The sequence below is a fragment of the Symphalangus syndactylus genome, chromosome 10 (assembly GCF_028878055.3).
Source record: "Symphalangus syndactylus isolate Jambi chromosome 10, NHGRI_mSymSyn1-v2.1_pri, whole genome shotgun sequence".
Lineage (NCBI taxonomy): Eukaryota > Metazoa > Chordata > Mammalia > Primates > Hylobatidae > Symphalangus > Symphalangus syndactylus.
The window spans coordinates 132,319,170-132,334,879 of record NC_072432.2 but is presented as its reverse complement, the minus strand read 5'-3'; the positions used below and the strand labels follow the sequence as shown (position 1 = coordinate 132,334,879).

Genomic DNA, 15,710 nt, shown 5'->3' with positions numbered 1-15,710 from the left:
GGATCATGGCTGCCTCTGCTGCTTCATACAGGTCACCAGGGAAGTGGGGGAAAGCCGGCAGTGACAGGTCTCACCCAGCTCCTATGCAGCCAGTAAGACCAGTGTCACTCCCACCATGCTCCCCAGACAGCCAACAGAGCCCAGTGTATATACAGGCCTCTGGTGCATAGGGCTGAGAACTTGCTCCAGGCTACAAGCCTCCCCACTGAGAAAGCATGCAGAGCTCTCAGGCCTTGCTCCTACCTGCCTGCCATGGCTTCTGTGCTCATATTTGCACTTCTCGTTCACCCCACCACATTCTGCCCAGGAAAATTCACACTAAGTAGAAATTTTTACAAGGTTGAGCTGGAAGTCTCCTTATCCTTGTGGCCCTTCCCCAATTACACTGGCTGTCCTCCCCAGGGACCACTGTGAGATTAAATCAGAAATGGCTTCCCAGGGCTTCCCTGAGAACTGGGAGTGCCTACACGGCTCTTCTTGCTGCTGCTTCTACTTTTATGGTTTGCTCAGTTCTCTAAATTCATTTCAGCCCTAGGTAAGGTTAAATTCTTCTCCTGTGATCTGGATTTTCAGGTTCTCCAGTAAGGATGTGTGTCCAGAGCCAGACTTTCCCCCATTCACATATTGGGCATTTACAGTTTTATGAGTGTTTCACGAAGTTTGCAGTGGCAAGCTGCTTCTTTCAAAGGGTCTGTGAATTCTTTAAGTTTTCCTGGTATGTTCCTGCAGTGGTTCTTGGAGCAAAAGTTCATAATGTGAGTCTTCACACGCTGTCCATCCAAGTGGGAGCTGCAAGTTAGTCCTGCCTCCTATCTGCCATTTTTCTCCCTGTGTCCTCCACAAGTTTTGATAAGTTATATTTTCATTTTCACTTAGTCCAAAATATTTTAAATTTTTTCTTGAGAATTTTTCTTTGACCCATGCGTTATCTAGCCTCAAAGAGTATGGGGATTTTCCAGGTAACCATAACATAAACTATGAATTTTTGGTGATAATCATGTGTCAATATAAGCTCATCAATTATTACAAATGTACCACGCTGATGTGGGTTGTGCATAGTGGTACAGGTTTTGTGGGGGAGTAGGGGATAAGAGAATATGAATACTTTTTTGTATTTTTCACTCGATTTTTGCTGTGAACCTAAAATGGCACTAAAATGTAAAGTATATTTTTTAAAATAATTTTTTTAATGATTCAAGGCAGAAAAGTGGAGGATATCAATAAAATAAGATTGGCTATTAAATAAATAATTATAATCAAAGAACCACTTTTCATTATAATACCATGAAATCTAACAAGACTATCCCTGAGTACACAGTTCAAAGAATATCTTGTATTAATTGTACATATAAAAGTTTTACATAGTAAAAAATTAACTCCATATAATGGCATATATTGTTTTCATAAAATATGAACTGTCATTAGAGTCTCATAAGTATTTAATGAAAATAATAGAAATTTTTGTTAAAATGTACCAGAGGTGTCTATCATTATATTATGGAATGTATAAAAAATTCTGACATAATTCTTCTAACTTTAAAGTATAATAATCAGAGGGCTGAAGATACATTCCCAACTCCATTATTTATGGCAATCTCAGTTTCCTTAAGTTGCAGTTTTTACACGAGTACAATACTTTTTTAAAAAATGTTATTTTAGAAAAAGCAAATAACATTAGAGATTGTTTTTAGTTTAAAATGAGATGACATATGTGAAAATCATTTCCCGTTAAACATTAAAGCACAGCATAACCTTCTTCAAATAAGTGGCATCATAAACCTCTTCTAAATACAAACAGTCTAACTCCTTTAAACTTTTAATATGTTGAGTCTTCTCGCTGGTCTTTGGCCACGATGATGTGTCTAACAAGTCTTTTTGGAATATAGTATCTATTGTCTGCCTGGCTTAGTTGAAATTGAGATAGATCCCCACTGAATAAGGACACTAACTTACAGAAACAATACTAAGAATGTTTCATCATATATAATTTATACTATCATTAAAAACTGCCTGGTAAAATTTGTTTTTACACATTATTTCTGAGAAGAATTGTCTGGGTTATTAAAAAGATTATATTCTTATTAAATTATCAAATCATCTCAAAGAATTTATTGGTTGTGTTGCATTTTTTAGGTTTTTTCTTTTCTGCTCCATGACCTAAACATATCTACTGAGCTCCCTGGCCTAAACCTCCATCAAAAGGGCACTTATGACTCGAAGGCATGAAAATAAATCAACATTAATGAGTCTATATACTTTACCTACAGTAAGCTTTATTTATACTATAAAACCACTAAAAGTGGCTATTAAAATATACATTTCATATCTAAGGATACCACGGCTTAATAATATTAAATTATTTCTTAAAGACCATCTATCAAGTAAGTGGCAGAATCAGAATTCAAATGTATGAACATCTATCTTTAAAGCCTACACTTTACACTTTTTATATTTCCCTATGAGCAAAGATCTGGTCAGGAATTAAATAAGATTTTATTTTAATTACTAAATATTTATTTATTTATTTTATACATTCAAATATTTATTATTTACAGATCCTAGGCAGGGAGAGCACACTGTACCAGGAGGACAGTCCTCCATCCCCAGGTCACAGGACACAGGAATGAAGAGTCAGACAGAGAGGGGCGGGGGGAAGGAGAGAAAGAACTAACAGTATACACATATATGGAAGAATAGGGTATGGATTGCTTTAGGTTTGCAGACAAATTCCTGAATGGTCCACTTAAGAAATGCATGGGGAAAGTTGAGAGCCCAGTTCCCCAGGACAGAGAAATGCCTTTAAGTTCTTATCTCTGGCAGGCTTGAGCTATTTGGATGTTGTGTTCTACTTCCAATGCCTAAGCAGGAACCTTTGCTGTGTTATTCCCTCTAAACGACAAGTTAAAGTAAATTTATTTGCTCTGTCTTCTCCAGATTTGGGTTGGCTTCAAAGATGACAAATTATAATGATAACAATCGACAATAATAGCCAAACTATATTTAGTTATTACTATGTTCTGAGCATTGTGCTAAGCACTTACACTATTATCTCATTTAATCTTCACAATACCCTGTAGAGTAAATGCTATTATTATCCCTACTTTATGTACAGTTGAGATATCTCAGACTAGCTAGATAACTTGCAAAATGTTAAACAATATTCGATTCTATCTAAGCAGCCTGATCTAAGTTGTGCTGTTATTCGTGGGGCCACAAAGAGATATATGTTACTAAGTGAGATTTCTTCTTTCTTCTCCCAGAAGAAAAGCAAGTTCCCATGCTATGAGGTTCTTAACTACAAATATTCCCAAGACTCTCTCCCAAGGAAAGCTCCAAATATTTGGAGTTTCCTTGCTCAGAACACTGAAATTCTAACAGGGGGTGGGAGGGGGTGGGGTGCGATGTTCCCATTTCCCTCTTACTATTTGGAGACTAAGTTAAGATTATTCATTTTGCCTCCAAACATTTAAGATTACCGAATACTAGAACTAAATTAAAATTTGATACTTAAATAAAAAGATGAAAACAATGAATAAAACTATATTTTTAAATAGATTTTAAATTATTTACCCTCCCAGTATCACACTGAGAGCCATTTTTGACAGCCAGTGGATCTGGAACTGTTCGAGGCAATTTGTAGTCTACAGTTATGCATACAGAATCTCGTACGAAAGCATAAATCACATCACCATTTTCTTGATAGAAAGGCTTTCGAGTAGGGTAGGTACAAACTAATCTTCCACATATAAGATTCCTGAAAACATAAAAAATATATATGATTATTATACATTAGGAATTTATTAGGAATACTTTGGATTTGTTTTCTGTGATGAAAAAAGAATGGTTTTCCACTTAAGGCAATGCACCTACAGAAAACATTAATGTTTTCACGGTAACATTTAAAGTAAAAAGTAAAAAAGTATAAATCCATTGATGCTAGCTTAACTTTCAAAGGTGCTGCCAGAGGCATTTGAACAAGAATGACTCTATCTTGAATACAGGCTAGGTAAAATAAAGCTAAGACCTACTGGGTTGCATTCCCGGGAGGTTACGGCATTCTTAGTCATAGGATGAGACAGGAGATCGGCATAAGATACAGGCCATAAGCTGATAAAACAGCATAAGATAAAGAAGCCACTCAAATTTTACCAAAACCAAGATGGCGATGAAAGTGACCTCTGGTCATCCTCATTGCTCATTATACTCTAATTATAATGCATTAGCATGCTAAAAGATACTGCCAGCAGCACCATGACAGTTTACAAATGCCACAACAACATCAGGAAGTTACCCGATATGGTCTACAAAGGAGAGGAACCCTCAGTTCTGGGAATTGCCCACCCCTTTCCTGGAAAACTCATGAATAACCCACCCCTTGCTTGGCATATAATGAAGAAGTAACAATAAGTATAAGCAGCTGAGCAGCCCATGCTGTGCTTTGCCTGTTGAGTAGTCATTCTTTTATTCCTTTACTTTCTTAATAAATTTGCTTTCACTTTACTGTATGGATTTGCCTCAAATTCTCTCTTCCACAAGATCCAAGAACCCTCTCTTGGGGTCCGTATTCAGACCCCTTTCCGGTAACAATACTAGCGATCTGTTATTTACTGGGCAGATTATATATTTACTGTCAAATAATCAATTCACTACAGTATTTTATATCACCCCTTAGAAGGAAAGAAGGATGAAAAAGTTGTAACCCCTACACTCTAAGAACTTTACAGTCTAATACTCTTACTATGGCTTATGATACTAATATGATTCAAATTCCATTAAAAATGTTACAAGTGAAATAAATCATTACAGAGGTTTAAGATTCTCTTAAAAGCTCTATGAAGTTTTCCTTAACTGTGAGGTTAGAGGACACATTCTAACTTCACAGTTAAGGAAAACTTCATAGAAGAGACACCATCTGAGTCAAAGCTCACAAATTAGTAAGCTTTCAACAGAAACAGTGAAGTATTTCTAAATAAAAGTAACAGCATAAGCTAGTCAAGGAAGCATAAAACTTCATGGTATGTTTATGAGTCTACAAATTCCATGAGTGTATGAGTATGATTTGCTAACTAGGATTTAGCCCAGTGTCTGGCATATAGTAGGTTCCTAAGAGATGTTTTGTAAAAATAAACTCATGATCAAAATATCAAAAACCTGGCTCTTCAGATTCAGGAGGAATTGAACTGCATTTTATAGACACTGAGCAGTTTTCCTCTTAGGCAAGTAACCAAGTGGGATGGAAAGGAAAAATGAGCAGGAAAGGTACAGTGGCTATCATGAATTTCAACTTTGGATTGGATTTAGAAACATAATGGCCATTCACGTATAAATGTTTAGAAATAAGATGTAATTTTAGCCTGCAGCACAAACGAGGTGTCAGGGCTGGAGATTTTGATTTGAGGTTCACTCCCATGCACATGTAATACTTTAAACCACTGGAATCAATGACATAGGAGAAGGGGGCAAAGTTTTTAAAAATCTAATAGAATATAAGAAAAGTATCATTTATATTTGTAGAGCATACCTCCATCCACAGAACACATATTTGTTATTTCTATCCCTACCACAGTTCCCAAATCTGTCTGATTGAGATTGTATTTCCTCATAGCAGGCAAATGGAGCATTTCTTGAACCTGTTAAAGTTAGAAATACATTCGGATTAAAATGTTTATTGGTTTTTCATCTTCCTCCATTTCTTCATATAATATTCCCTTTATCTCTCCATTAATATCTAATTGAAACATTTTTCCTAGTGAGGTTGTAAGGAAAGAGTAAAAAGTAAAGTGAAAGGCAATGCCCACTGTTATTGCTCCTTTTGCTTCATTTTCATCAATTTCTATCACAAAAGATAATATAGGTGGAAGGGAGATGTTATAGAAGTGTAAACTAGAAGAGGGCTCTGTGAAAGAAAGCAATAGAGAGATAAACCAAGAAAACTGTACCATTCTTCTAGATTCTGAGTGTGAACTCATAAAAAACCAAGTCTATAACAAAATCAATCAAATTCCTTCAATGAGAAGAAACTTCATTGTATCTTCAGGTAGTCTAAATTGAAGGGACTGAAATTAGCAACCTATGTATTTATCTATTTTTTCCTTCATTATATTGGATTTTTTATTTCTCTGTAAAAAAATTAGAAAAGATTCGGCAGCTTAAAACAACACCCATTTATTGTCATGGACTCAGTAGGTTAGTTCAGCAAGGCATACAGGTTTTCTCTGCATATTTTCTCTATGCTGAGATCAAAATACTGGCAGGGGCTGCAGTGTCATCTGAGGTTTAAATCCCCTTCAGAGGTCACTGGTTGTTAGTAGCTCAGTTTTTTGCAGTTGTAGGTTTACTAGCTGTCTGCTAGGGATTGCTCTTGGCTCTTAGAAGTTCCTCACAGGTCCTAGTCACACGGCACTCTCAGAACACAGCAGCTTTCTTCTCCAAACCCACAGGAGAATCTTTCTGACATTTCCTGTATTTTAAGGGCTCACATGATTAGTTCAGGTGCACTCAGAGCGACCTTCCTTTTGATTAACTCAAAACTGACTGATTGTAGACCTTAACTACATCTTCAAAATTCCTTGACCTTTAGTATAGAAGCTAATCACAGGATTGATATTCAATCATATATTCACTGGTTCTACCCCAACTCAAAGAGAGGGAATTATCCAAGGTGTGTCTACACCAGAAAAATTTTGGGAGTCACTTTAGGATTCTACCTAGCACAGTTACCTTCTCCAAAATGAACCTCTCTAAATCTCCTTTATTGACAAAAGTAGCTAATAATATATATGTCAATTAATTGTTATAAGAATTAATATTATGGCTATTTAGTCACTCTTAATTCCCATCTAATCCCTCTCCATTCTCTTTCAAAATCAAGAAAGTTTCTCCTGTTTACCTGCGCCTTCTATGATACACATTTTTTTTCTTTCTGCTGTTCTTTTTTGGTTTTTTGCTTTCCCCTCATCTTATCCCTTTCCACCATCTTTGATATTGGCCCATCACAGGAGATTGTATATATTCCATGAGGATAGGCAATGCTGGTTCAGATTATTCACAGTGTTTAACCAGTTCAATAGTGAATGTGAGATACCAGGTTAGGAATCCCAATGCAGGGCTTGTTAAACACTGAGAGATTATCCAGAGAAAGAAATCTGAAAATTCAGTTTAGTTCAGAAAGATAATATAAAGAATACGTTTGGTCACAAAGCAGTCAGATGAATTCTGCTAAAAGTATAGTCTCCAACCAACTCGATTTTATTAGTCTACGTATGGCATCTAAAGTTACCAATAACCCCCTATCATTAATTTCTCCCTTAAACACTCTCTCCCATTAGTATTAGATGATCACTTTCTCTCAGACTTGTCTTGGTTTTCAAAAGTGAAATGAAAATACTAATAAAAAGGGCAGCACTTTGCAAATGTGAAGTCATATGTTAAATATTCCCTATAATCCAGTATATTCACTAAGTTTAGTAAGCAATAGAATTTGCTCTTCCACGGTCCAAATGGTGTAATTAGATCCCCAGTACCCTATTATCAAATGCTTTGATGTGCAGTAGCCTATTATCAAATGCTTTGATGTGCATTAAAATAGTGGATGCATTTTCATAGATAGTTGTGCATGGATGGCACCAGGGCAATAAATGTGGGTGTCTGAGATAAATGTGGTCTGAAAGAGTGCTTGACATAATTTCAATTTTATTAAATTTATTGAGGCTCGTTTTATGGCTTGTTATTGGGTCTATCCTGGAGTGAGTTCCATGCATTGTTGAATAGAATGTATATTCTGTAGCTGTTGGATGAAATGTTCTGTATGTATCTGTTAAGTCCATTTGTTCCAAGGTATAGTTTAAATCCATTGTTTGTTTGTTGACTTTCTGTCTCGATGACTGTCTAGTGCTGTGAGTGGATTATTGAAGTTCCCCATTATTATTATGTTGTTGTCTATCTCATTTCTTAGATCTATTAGTAATTGTTTTATAAATTTGGGAGCTCCAGTGATAGGTGCATATATGTTTAGGATTGCGATATTTTCCTCTTGGACAAGGCCTTTTATCATTATATAATGTCCCTCTTTGTCTCTTTTAACTGCTGTTGCTTTAAAGTTTGTTTTGTCTGATATAAGAATAGCTACCCCTGCTCGCTTTTGGTGTCCATTTGCATGAAATGCCTTTTTCCACCCCTTTACTTTAAGTGTATATGAGTCCTTATGTGTTAAGTGAGTCTCCTAAAGGCAGCAAATAGTTGATTGATGAGTTTTTATACATTCTGTGGTTCTGTATCTTTTAAGTGCAGCATTTAGGCCATTTACATTCACTGTTAGTATTGAAATGTGAGGTACCATTGCATTCATCATCCTCTTTGTTGCCTGTGTGCTTTGGGTTTTTTGTTTTTGCTTTTTAACTTGTATTTTTGTTTTATAGGTCCTGTGTGATTTATTCTTTAAAGAGGTTTTGTTCTGATATGTTTCCAGGATCTGTTTCAAGATTTAGAGCTCCTTTTAGCAGTTCTTGTAGTGGTGGCTTGGTAATGGCGAATTCTCTCAGCATTTGTGTGTCTGAAAAAGACTGTTTCTTTCCTTCACATATGATGCTTAGTTTCACTGGATACAAAATTCTTGGCTGACAATTGTTTTGTCTGAGGAGGCCGAAGATAGGGCCCCAATGCCTTCTAGCTTGTAGGGTTTCTGCTGAGAAATCTGCTGATAATTGATAGGTTTTCTTTATAGGTTACCTAGTGCTTCTGTCTCACAGCGCTTAAAATTCTTTCCTTCATCTTAACTTTGGAAAACCTGAAGACAATGTGCCTAGGCAATGATCTTTTTGCAATGAATTTCCCAGATGTTCCTTGTGCTTCCTGTATTTGGATGTCTAGGTCTCTAGCAAGACCAGGGAAGTTTTCCTCCATTATTCCCCCAAATATGTTTTCCAAGCTTTTAGAATTCTCTTCTTACTCAGGAGCACCAATTCTTAGGCTTGGTCGTTTAACATAATCCCAGACTTCTTGGAGGCTTTGTTCATATTTTCTTATTCTTTTTCCCCTGTCTTTGTTGGATTAGGTTATTTCAAAGACCGTATCTTTGAGCTCTGAATTTCTTTCTTCTACTTGTTCAGTTCTATTGCTAAGACTTTCCAGAGCATTTTGCATTTCTAACAGTGTGTCCAAAATTCTCAGAATTTTTTATTGTTTTTTCTTTAAGCTATCTATTTCCTTGAATAATTCTCCTTTCACTTCTTGTATCATTTTTTGGATTTCCTTGCATTAGGCTTCTCCTTTCTCCATTGCCTCCCTGATTAGCTTAATAGCTAACCTCCTGATTTCTTTTTCAGGTAAATCAAGGGTTTCTTCTTGGTTTTAATCCATTGCTCGTGAACTAGTGTGATTTTGGGGGGATGTTAAAGAGCCTTGTTTTGTCATATTACCAGGATTGGTTTTCTGGTTCCTTCTCATTTGGGTAGGCTCTGTCAGAGGGAAGGTCTAGGGCTGAAGGCTTTTGTTCAGATTCTTTTGTCCCATGGGGTATTCCCTTGATGTAGTACTCTCCCCCTTTTCCTATGGATGTGGCTTCCTATGAGCTGAACTGCAGTGATTGTTGTCTCTCTTGTGGGTCTAGCCATCCAGCGAGTCTACTCAGCTCCAGGCTGGTACTAGTGGTTGTCTGCATAGAGTCCTGCAATATGAACTGTCTATGGGTCTCTCAGCCATGGATACCAGCGACTGTTCTGGTGGAGGCAGCGGCGGGTGTAATGGACTCCAGGAGGGTTCTTAGCTTTGGTGGCTTAATGCCCTATTTTTGTGCTGGTTGGCCTCCTGCCAGGAGGTTGTCCTTTCCAGAGAGCATCAGCTGTGGTAGTATGGAGACGGACGAGTGGTGGGTGGGGCCCTAGAACTCCCAAGAATATATGCCCTTTGTCTTCAGTGACCAGAATGGGTAAGGAAGACCATCAAGTGGGGGCAGAGCTAGGCATGTCTGAGCTCAGACTCTCCTTAATTGGGTCCTGCTGCAGCTGCTATGTGGGGTGGGGGTGAGATTCCCAGGTCACTGGAGTTGTGTACCTAGAAGGATTATGGCTGCCTCTGCTGAGTCATGCAGGTTGTAAGGGAAGTGGGGGAAAGCTGACAGTCAGAGGCCTCAGCCAGCTCCCATGCAAACAGAAGGGCCTGTCTCACTCCCACCGTGCCCCACTTCAACAGCCCCGAATCTGTTTCCTTCTCCCTGTGAAGTTTTACCCCATGCCCCTCTGGCCATCCTCCAGATAGATCCCTGTGGTGCCAGACAGGAATGGTCTGCTGGGGGACCCAGCGAACTCCCAGGGTCTTTCTCCTGCTGCATCTACCCCTGTATTTTGCCCAGCTCTCTAAATTGACTCAGCTCCAGGTAAGGTCGGAAACTTCTCCCTCAAACAGACCTTCAGTTTCTCCAGTAGGGGTGTGTGTTCAGGAGAGGAGGAAGGGAGGGTCCCCCTTTCCCACTTCCACAGTTGGGGCATTCACAGTATTTGGGTATCTTCCAGGTCCTGCAGGAGCAGTCCACTTCCTTTAGAGGGTCTGTGGGTCCTCTGAGGATTGTTGGTTTGTTCTTGCAGTTGATTTGGAGCTAAAATTCAGAACGTGAGCCACCACACACTGTCCCATCCGGAGCTGTAATCTAGTCCTGCCTCCCATCCGCCATGATGATCCATCTCAATTTATAACTTTTTATGTTGCATATTCCTTAACAAATTATTATAGTAATAATTATTTCAGTAGTTTTGTCTTTTAACCTTTATACTAGAGACACATCGCCATTTCGGTATTTGGTATTCTGAATTTGACTATATACTTACTTTTACCAGTGAATGTCATATTTTTATATATTTCCATACTACATATTAGTCTTTTTGTTTCACATGGAAGAACTCCCATTGACATTTGTTGTAAGATAGATCTAGTGGCAATGAACTCCTTGAGTTTTTGTCTTGGAAAGTTTTATCTTTCCTTTATTTCTGAAGAAGAGCTTTGCCAGATAAAGTATTCTTGATTGACATTTTTTTTTCTTTCAGCACTATATCATTCTACTCTCCTCACTGGCAAAGCATCTGCTGAGAAAATCCAACTTATATGTTGGATTATGTTACTTAATCTTTTTTTTTCTCTTTCTTGTTTCAAAATGTCATTATATTTATTGACAGTTTTATTATAATATGTTTTGGTGTAGTCTTGTTTGAATTAAACCTGATTGAAGAATTTTGAGCTTGGTATAATCTTCTTTGGATTAAACCTGACTGAAGGATTTTGAGCTTCCTGTACCCGCACATTTATATATTTCCTAAGATTTTGGAAGTTTTCAGTTATTATTATTTTAAATAAGCTTTCTGTCCTTGTCTCTCTTCTCCTTTCTTACCTCTTATAATGAGAATGTTAGCTTTCTTGATGCTGTTTCAAAATCCCATAGTGTTTGTTTCTTCATTCCTTTTCATTCTTTTTTCTTATTTCTCCTCTAGTTGTATATATACAATTAATCTGTTTGCAAGTTCACAGATCTTTCTTTTGCTTTGTGAATTCTGTTGTTGATGTTATCTATTGCATTTTAATGTTATTCATTGTGTTCTTCAGCCCAATAATTTGATTATTTCTTATAAAAATATATGTTGTTTCTCTGTGTTCTTTTGAAGTTTGCTGAGTATCCTTAGAACAATTATTTTGAGTCTTGTTCAGGCAATTTGAAGATCTTTATTTCTCTAGGATCAGTTATTAGAAAATTATTGTGTCATTTAATGGTGATAAGTTTCCCCAGTTTTTCATGTTTCTTATTGTATTGCACTGATACCTTCAAATTTGATGGAGCAGTCACCATTTTGAAACTTTACAGAATGCTTTCACTGATTTAAAAAAAATCTTACTCTATGGGTGGGAAAAAGGCTGTTAGAAGGGTAGAGTTGGATGGTTCTGGCTTTGGTGAAGACACAGCAGTGTACCCTCCATGCATTTCTGTCAGCTGAGGTCAACATTAACAAAGATTCCAGGGGGGTCCTGAGCAGCTAAAGCTGTGGTATCTGCAGGGGCAATGAGACTGTTGGGTTTTCAATGGTGAAAGATCCTGGGGTCCTCAATCTCTTTTTCTCCCACCAGGGAGGTCATGGCCCCAGGCAATTTCATTTGGCACAAGGTCTGGTTTGAGGGCATTCCCTCACTGGTGTCTGATGCACAGTGCTCATGCAGTAGCCACAGAGCCAGGGTCTGAATCACAAACACACATGAAGAGACCAAAGGGTACAGGGAAGCAGTGACACTGGTGCCTAGGGTGAAGACAGCCCTGCTTCCACATAAGTAATGATGTACGAAGTAGAGTGGGTGTTTGTGGAGCAGAAGGAGAGTCGTCTCAAGCACACATGGGTGTAGAGCAACAAAAGTTCCTAGGTTCAGTGTGAAGACTCACACATAGCTGCACTATCTCTGAGCCTGGGGTGTGAGTGCACACAGTGCAGACAAGAGCCACAGCTCCAGGGTCAGGGGTGTGCACAGGGTTGGGAGGGGTAGTCGCTCAAGTCCCAGAGCTATAAAACAGTAGCTGATTCTTGGAGGAAAGGCACATTTGGATCTCATTTTCCATGGAGTCAGAGGCAGGGATGACTGTTGGTTACCTCAGTGATAAAAGACACCACTGTCCTCTGCAGAAGCCACTGGAGATGACAATGGCACATGCTGAGCGGCTAATACTGATAGCCTCCTCCCTTCTTTGTTCATAACCATCTCCATATATCTCAGATGTGCTGCTGTAATCAGCAATCCTTCTTTACAGTTTTTCCCATTTTTTTCTCTGCTGTGCTGCTAGAGGGTTCTTAGATGGACCTTGGAGCCTTCACAAGACTATTATCCTTCAAAAATAGTTGCCTATTTTTTGTTTTTTGTGAGGGGATGAAGACCAGCATCCTAAAAATCTTTTGCACAACAAAGGGAAAAAATCAACATAGTGAAAAGCCAACTTTTATAAAATAAGATAAAGTATTTGCAGATCATATATATAATAAGGAACTCATTTCCAAAATATATCAGTAACTCATAAAACTCAGTAGCAAAAAAAAAAAATAGCCCGATCAAAAATGGAGAAAAGATTGAATAAACATTTCTCCAAAGAATACATTCAATTCATCAAGACATACATGAAAAGATGCTCATCACTAATCACAGAACCACAATGAGATACCACTTCACATCTGTTAGAATGATTATTGTCAAAAAGATAAAAGATAACAAATGTTGGTGAAGATGTGGAGAAAAGAAACCCTCATACACTGTCGGGTGTGAATATAGGTTGGTACAGCTGCTAAGGAAAACAATATGGAACGTCCTTAGAAATCAAAAGTAGAACTGCCTTATGGTTCACCAATCCCAACTGAGTATAGATTCAAAGGAAATGAATCAATATTGCAAAAGAGATATCTGCACCCCCATGATTATTGCTACATTATTCACAATAACCAAGATTTGGAAACAATCAGTGTCTATTTGATTGAAAAAGTACGACACAATCTGATGGAATGAAAGTCAGAGTTTTATTTGTGTTCTGAGTATAAGAGAAGAAAGTTCACTTTCAGCTTAGGTAAACAGATAAATGTATTAAAAATGTGATATATATATGTCTGCGTTTATATAGATATATACATATACACAAACACACAAAATGCAATATTATTCAGTCAGAGTAAGGAGGAAAATCCTGCCATTTGCAATAACACAGATGAACCTGGAGGCCATTATGCTAAGTGAAATAAGCTAGATACAGAGAGGTAAATAACGCATGATCTCACTTATATATGCAATCTAAAATTGCCAAACTCAAAAATGCAGAGAGTAGAATGATGGTTGCAAGAGGCTGAGGTAAGGGGAGAAATGGCAAAATGATAGTCAAGGGGTACAAAGTTTCAACTATGCAAAATAAATAAGTTCAAGAGATGTAATGTACAACAATGTGACTTTAGTAAACGACATTGTATTATATATTCGAAATCTGCAAAAAGGATAGATATAAAAATTCTTTTAAAGGATAAAAAAGAAAATGGTAACTATATGAGATGATGGACATGTTAATCAGCTTAACTGTGGCAAATATTTCACAATGCATACATATATCAAAACAAAATCATACACCTAAAAATATACATACAATTTTTGTCAATTATACGTCAGCAAAGATGGAAAAAATATAAACATTAAAAAGAAGAATTAGTTTTCCTTCTTGCAAGATGGCCGAATAGGAATAGCTCTGGTCTACAGCTCCCAGCGTGAGCGACGCAGAAGACGGGTGATTTCTGCATTTCCATCTGAGGTACCCGGTTCATCTCACTAGGGAGTGCCAAACAGTGGGTGCAGGACAGTCGGTGCAGTGCACTGTGCATGAGCCGAAGCAGGGCAAGGCATTGCCTCACTCGGGAAGTGCAAGGGGTCAGGGAGTTCCCTTTCCTAGTCAAAGAAAGGGATGACAGACGGCACCTGGAAAATCGGGTCACTCCCACCCTAATACTGTGCTTTTCCAACAGGCTTGGAAAACAGCACACCAAGAGATTGTGTCCCACACCTGGCTCGGAGGGTCCTACGCCCACGGAGTCTCGCTGATTGCTAGCACAGCAGTCTGAGATCAAATTGCAAGGCAGCAGCGAGGCTGGGGGAAGGGCACCCGCCATTGCCCAGGCTTGCTTACTTAAACAAACCAGCGAGGAAGCTCGAACTGGGTGGAGCCCACCACAGCTCAAGGAGGCCTGCTTGCCTCTGTAGGCTCCACCTCTGGGGGCAGGGCACAGACAAACAAAAAGTCAGCAGTAACCTCTGCAGACTTAAACGTCCCTATTTGACAGCTTTGAAGAGAGTAGTGGTTCTCCCAGCACACAGCTGGAGATCTGAGAATGGGCAGACTGCCTCCTAAAGTGGGACCCTGACCCCCGAGCAGCCTAACTGGGAGGCACCCCCTAGTAGGGACAGACTGACACCTCACGTGGCCAGGTACTCCTCTGAGACAAAACTTCCGGAGGAACGATCAGACAGCTGAATTTGCGGTTCACGAAAATCCGCTGTTCTGCAGCCACCGCTGCTGACACCCAGCCAAACAGGGTCTGGAGTGGACCTCTAGCAAACTCCAACAGACCCGCAGCTGAGGGTCCTGTCTGGTAGAAGGAAAACTAACAAACAGAAAGGACACCCACACCAAAAACCCATCTGTACATCACCATCATCAAAGACCAAAAGTAGAAAAAACTACAAAGATGGGGAGAAAACAGAGCAGAAAAACTGGAAACTCTAAAAAGCAGAGCGCCTCTCCTCCTCCAAAGGAACACAGTTCCTCACCAGCAACGGAACAAAGCTGGGTGGAGAATGACTTTGACGAGTTGAGAGAAGAAGGCTTCAGACAATCAAACTACTCCAAGCTACAGGAGGAAATTCAAACCAATGGCAAAGAAGTAAAAAACTTTGAAAAAAAAATTAGACGAATGTTTAACTAAAATAACCAATGCAGAGAAGTGCTTAAAGGAGCTGATGGAGCTGAAAGCCAAGTTTTGAGAACTACGTGAAGACTGCAGAAGCCTCAGTACTGATGCGATCAACTGGAAGAAAGGGTATCAGTGATGGAAGATGAAATGAATGAAATGAAGTGAGAAGGGAAGTTTAGAGAAAAAAGAATAAAAAGAAATGAACAAAGCCTCCAAGAAATATGGGACTATGTGAAAAGACCAAACCTACAT

General features: G+C 38.6%; 1 protein-coding gene across 4 annotated transcripts in view; it reads right to left on the bottom strand.

The window, feature by feature from the left end:
* Nucleotides 1–15,710, bottom strand: part of ADAM32 (ADAM metallopeptidase domain 32) — a 175,835-nt gene that overhangs the window by 47,856 nt on the left and 112,269 nt on the right. For all 4 annotated transcript variants that reach the window (XR_008660572.2, XM_055296031.2, XM_055296032.2 and 1 more), the window contains 2 exons: nt 5,522–5,630; nt 3,571–3,754 (listed from right to left, as the gene is read on the bottom strand). Coding sequence is in view for 3 of the 4 variants with exons in the window: in XM_055296031.2 (XP_055152006.2) it covers nt 3,571–3,754; nt 5,522–5,630 (293 nt within the window). In the remaining variant the exon portion in view is untranslated. The remainder of the gene's footprint in view (nt 1–3,570; nt 3,755–5,521; nt 5,631–15,710) is intronic.